Genomic DNA, 3975 nt, shown 5'->3' on the forward strand with positions numbered 1-3975 from the left:
AGGAACGTTTCTCACAAGATCCCTTGCTTGCTCAGGAAACCTCCCCAAGCCTGGAACAGTCTACAAATCATACTGACGCCAACTCCACTGTCCCGGACACAAACACAATGGGCGGGTGTGGGCTTATGGTCACAGGCAAGTTCCTCTGCTTGGGTCCTTCCTGCCCAAGATCATCACTGCATTCTAAGATCCAAACTCCAGATAAGTCCTGAGCAAGGAAAGAGACTCACTTGATCTCAGTGGCAACTCTTTTTTTTCCTGCTTATCTAAGCGGGGCATTGGACCTGGTTGGCCCAGCGTGTTCCCAGTGCTGAGGCGCCAGCTGTGTTTCTGACCCCTGGATAAATCAGGGCCACACGGATCCTGGCAGGGCTCTGGACACATTTCCTGTCACGACCTAGGGGAAGTAGTTGGCCAAGGGAGTCCAGTGGGGACTTTTGGCTGCTGGGGGATGAGGGTTCAGGAGAGGGGAGGGGAGGGCACACATGGTGGTAGAAAGGGCTGTAGAGGGCGGTGACTCCAGAGACAGCTCGGTTCCCTTGGATAAGCCTGAGACTTGGGAGCTTTTGTGCACCCTGAGTCTCCAGGATGAGGCCTGCGCTTGCCTTGTGCCTCCTCTGTCCTGCTTTCTGGCCCGGGCCAGGGAGTGGCGAGCACCCCACGGCAGATCGCGCTGCCTGTTCCGCCTCGGGGGCTTGCTACAGCCTGCACCACGCGACCATCAAGCGGCGGGCAGCCCAGGAGGCCTGCAGCCTTCGCGGCGGGATTCTCAGCACTGTGCACTCGGGCTCGGAATTGCGTGCAGTACTCACGCTCCTGCGTGCAGGTCCCGGGCCTGGCGGAGGCTCCAAGGACCTTCTGTTCTGGGTGGCTCTAGAGCGCGGCCGTTCCCACTGTACCCTAGAGAAAGAGCCTTTAAGGGGTTTCTCCTGGCTGCCCCCGGACGCTGGAGATTCGGAGGACAACACGCTGCCGTGGGTAGAGGAACCAAAACTTTCCTGCACCGTGCGAAAGTGCGCGGGGCTCCAGGTCATCGGGGGAGTGGAGCCTGCAGGCTGGAAGGAGATGAGCTGTCAACTGCGCGCTGATGGCTACTTGTGCAAGTATCAGTTTGAGGCCCTGTGCCCCGCGCCGCGCCCCGGAGCCGCCACTAACTTAAGTTTCCGTGCTCCCTTTCGGCTGAGCAGCTCCGCTCTGGACTTCAGCCCTCCTGGGACCGAGGTGAGTGTGATATGTCCCGGGGGGGATCTCTCCATCTCGGCCACCTGCATCCAGGAAGAGACAGGTGCTCGCTGGGACGGGCTTTTCCCTGGGGCTGTGCTCTGTCCCTGCTCTGGGAGGTACCTTCGTGATGGCAAGTGCGTGGAGCTCCCTGACTGCCTAGACCACTTGGGAGGCTTCGCCTGCGAATGTGCTGCAGGCTTTGAGCTGGGGAAGGACAGACGATCTTGTGAGGCGAAAGGGGAAGGACAGGCAACAGTTGCGGGGACCAAACTGCCCACCAGGCAGGCATCAGCCACTCCTGCCAACCCAGTGACAAACAGAACATGGCCAGGCAAGGTCCATGAGAAGCTCGGAGAGACGCCCCAGGTCACTGGACAAGACAGTTTTGCGACGTCTAGTTCCGAGATTCTTCAGTGGGGAACACAGAGTACTTTACCTACTGTTCATATGTCCCCACAAACCAAGCCAAAAGTCACCATCAGGCCGTCAGGAAGTGTGATCCCCACAATGAACTACGCAACTTCCCCCTCTGTTGCCCCGACTTTCGACTCCTCCTCCACGGTGGTCTTCATCCTTGTGAGCATAGCAGTAATCGTGTTGGTGATCTTGACCATGACAGTGCTGGGACTTTTCAAACTCTGTTTCCACAAGAACCCTTCCTCCAGGACAAGGAAAGAGGCTTTGGACTCACGGGGTGTGGAAAGGAATGCTGAGGCCACTGCTTTGAGCCCCAATTCTGCACATTGCACTGACAATGGGGTGAAGGCTGGGGACTGTGGTCTGCGAGACCGAGCTGAGGGTGCCTCCCTGGCTGGGTCCTCACTTGGCTCAGGGGACACCTAGGGGAAGAACCCAATGGACATGTCTTGTGCAGACTTTCAGTTCCAATAAACTGGGAGAGAAGAGATTTCTGTTATGACGGTTCCTACAGAAGTTCTCCTTCCCATAAATGAATTCTCTTTACTCCACCAGGTTGCTGAATCTGCAAAGCACATTCATTCCCTGAAAGTGGAAGAGGTGGTGGTGGGCCTTAGGCTGGTACTGGAGGACAGACTGGAAAATGGAAGAAGGCATTTTCCTGGGTTCTGGGGGAATTTAACATTTGTTTTCCTCAAAATGAGAAAGAAATGTCTATATTATTCGTTCTAGGAAAGACTGGCTTTAAATTTTGAGGCAAATAATAAAGCATTGCTGATAATCTAGACTAAAATGTGTTTGACTTTTGCAAAGGGGCTTATCCAAGAGTACAACGCGCTGAGGATAGTAACTGGCTGCTGGGAAGAGGCATGAGTGCCTTCTGTGCTTTGAGGGAAAAGTCCTTAGACCCTAGCTCTTTCAGAACTAATGAAGTTTCCTTCTTTTCTTTTATCCTTTGCTTTCAAAGTCACCGAGACAGTGTGCTCTGCTATAAATTCTAAGTGCAGTGTTGCCAGTTTCTGACTCTAGAAGCAAATTACAGTTGACCACCAATCCAAGTGTTTACTGTGTGTCCTTGCCCAAGGAAACAAATGATTTGTGTCTTCCTTTTCCAATGTTTGTGCTTGCAGTGTAATGACCTTCCTCTCCAAACCACCTTGGAGACATCAGGATGCCGATCCTCACTTCCAATTACGATGATGTTAATTCTCAATTAAAACGTTAATGCTAAGTATTGATCTGAAATCTTCTGGGTGCATTAGAGTAAAAGAAGCTTGGCTTTTTCCAAAGGTGCTAGGTTCTTGTGCCCTATTTAATCTATGGGGGTGGGGGGAGGGGGAAACCCTGCATGTCAAACCATTTCTGTTTCTTCTCAATAGATTGTGTATACAATGACAGTGTGTGTGCATCGGGGGTTGTTAAAATTGAACAAGAGTCTTCACAGGCGAAACCATGTGAAATAGCTCTCCATATAATTAACAGTGTAAGAAATGATAAATAAAAACCTGTCATCTTGTTATGACTTGAGGTATTAAATAATAAAAATCACACATTTGTGTGGTAAATAATTAAGGCATAATAAAAATAACTATTTGGTGAAATCAAAAGGTCTTGGAGAACACTTAGTGGCAAGATATTTTTTAGGTGTTGTAAAGGTTGGTATGTGAAGTGATACAGAAATAAACATACCCCTGGGAGGAAATTAAAGGAGGATAAAACTGGGGCTATATTTCTCTAGAATCACTTTTTATACTCTTGATTGTACTGTGAATATCATGGAAAGTTAATTTAAAGTAAGCAAATAGCCAATTATAAAATAATCCAGAAAATTAAGAGAGCTCAATATATGAATCTATGTTATAAACATAATTATATGTTTTGATATTGAAGGAATAAATTCATAGTTAGATTGTTTAATATTTTGGATATAATTTTAAATTCTTACAGATAAATATAATCACAAACTAATATGAATTAACAACTGTTAAGGTTCTTCAATTCAAAGCTAGAGTTAACAACTACATGAGTAAATGATTCATCCCAAATTTCTCTACTCCTCAGCTATGTATTACAGTTTTACTTGTTCTTAGCATTATAGTTGTCTGCTCCCCATTTGACCTCTCAGTAGTGGTGACAGCTATTCTAGTAGAATATATTCTGTTTGATTTTATAACTTGAAAAATAGCCTCATCTATAAGTGGACTGAACACATACTCACACACACATGTATGCATATATACTTATATGCACATATATACATACATGCATAGATAAATGGTTGTGTATGTGTGTATATGAATAGACATAAACATTTTGTATTAAGGAAGGATTCAG

The 3975-nt window shown here is 47.6% G+C and overlaps 1 protein-coding gene across 1 annotated transcript; it reads left to right on the forward strand.

Moving 5' to 3' along the window:
- Positions 1–443: 443 nt before the first annotated feature.
- Clec14a (C-type lectin domain containing 14A) lies at positions 444–2422 on the forward strand. Its single transcript, XM_050138893.1, has one exon. The coding sequence runs from the start codon at positions 589–591 to the stop codon at positions 2065–2067; it is 1479 nt and encodes a 492-aa protein (XP_049994850.1). The 5' UTR covers positions 444–588; the 3' UTR covers positions 2068–2422.
- Positions 2423–3975: the final 1553 nt, after the last annotated feature.

The sequence above is a fragment of the Alexandromys fortis genome, unplaced genomic scaffold (genome assembly GCF_014885135.2).
Source record: "Alexandromys fortis isolate MF-2015 unplaced genomic scaffold, M_Fortis_MF-2015_v1.1 scaffold_35, whole genome shotgun sequence".
Classification (NCBI taxonomy): Eukaryota; Metazoa; Chordata; class Mammalia; order Rodentia; family Cricetidae; genus Alexandromys; species Alexandromys fortis.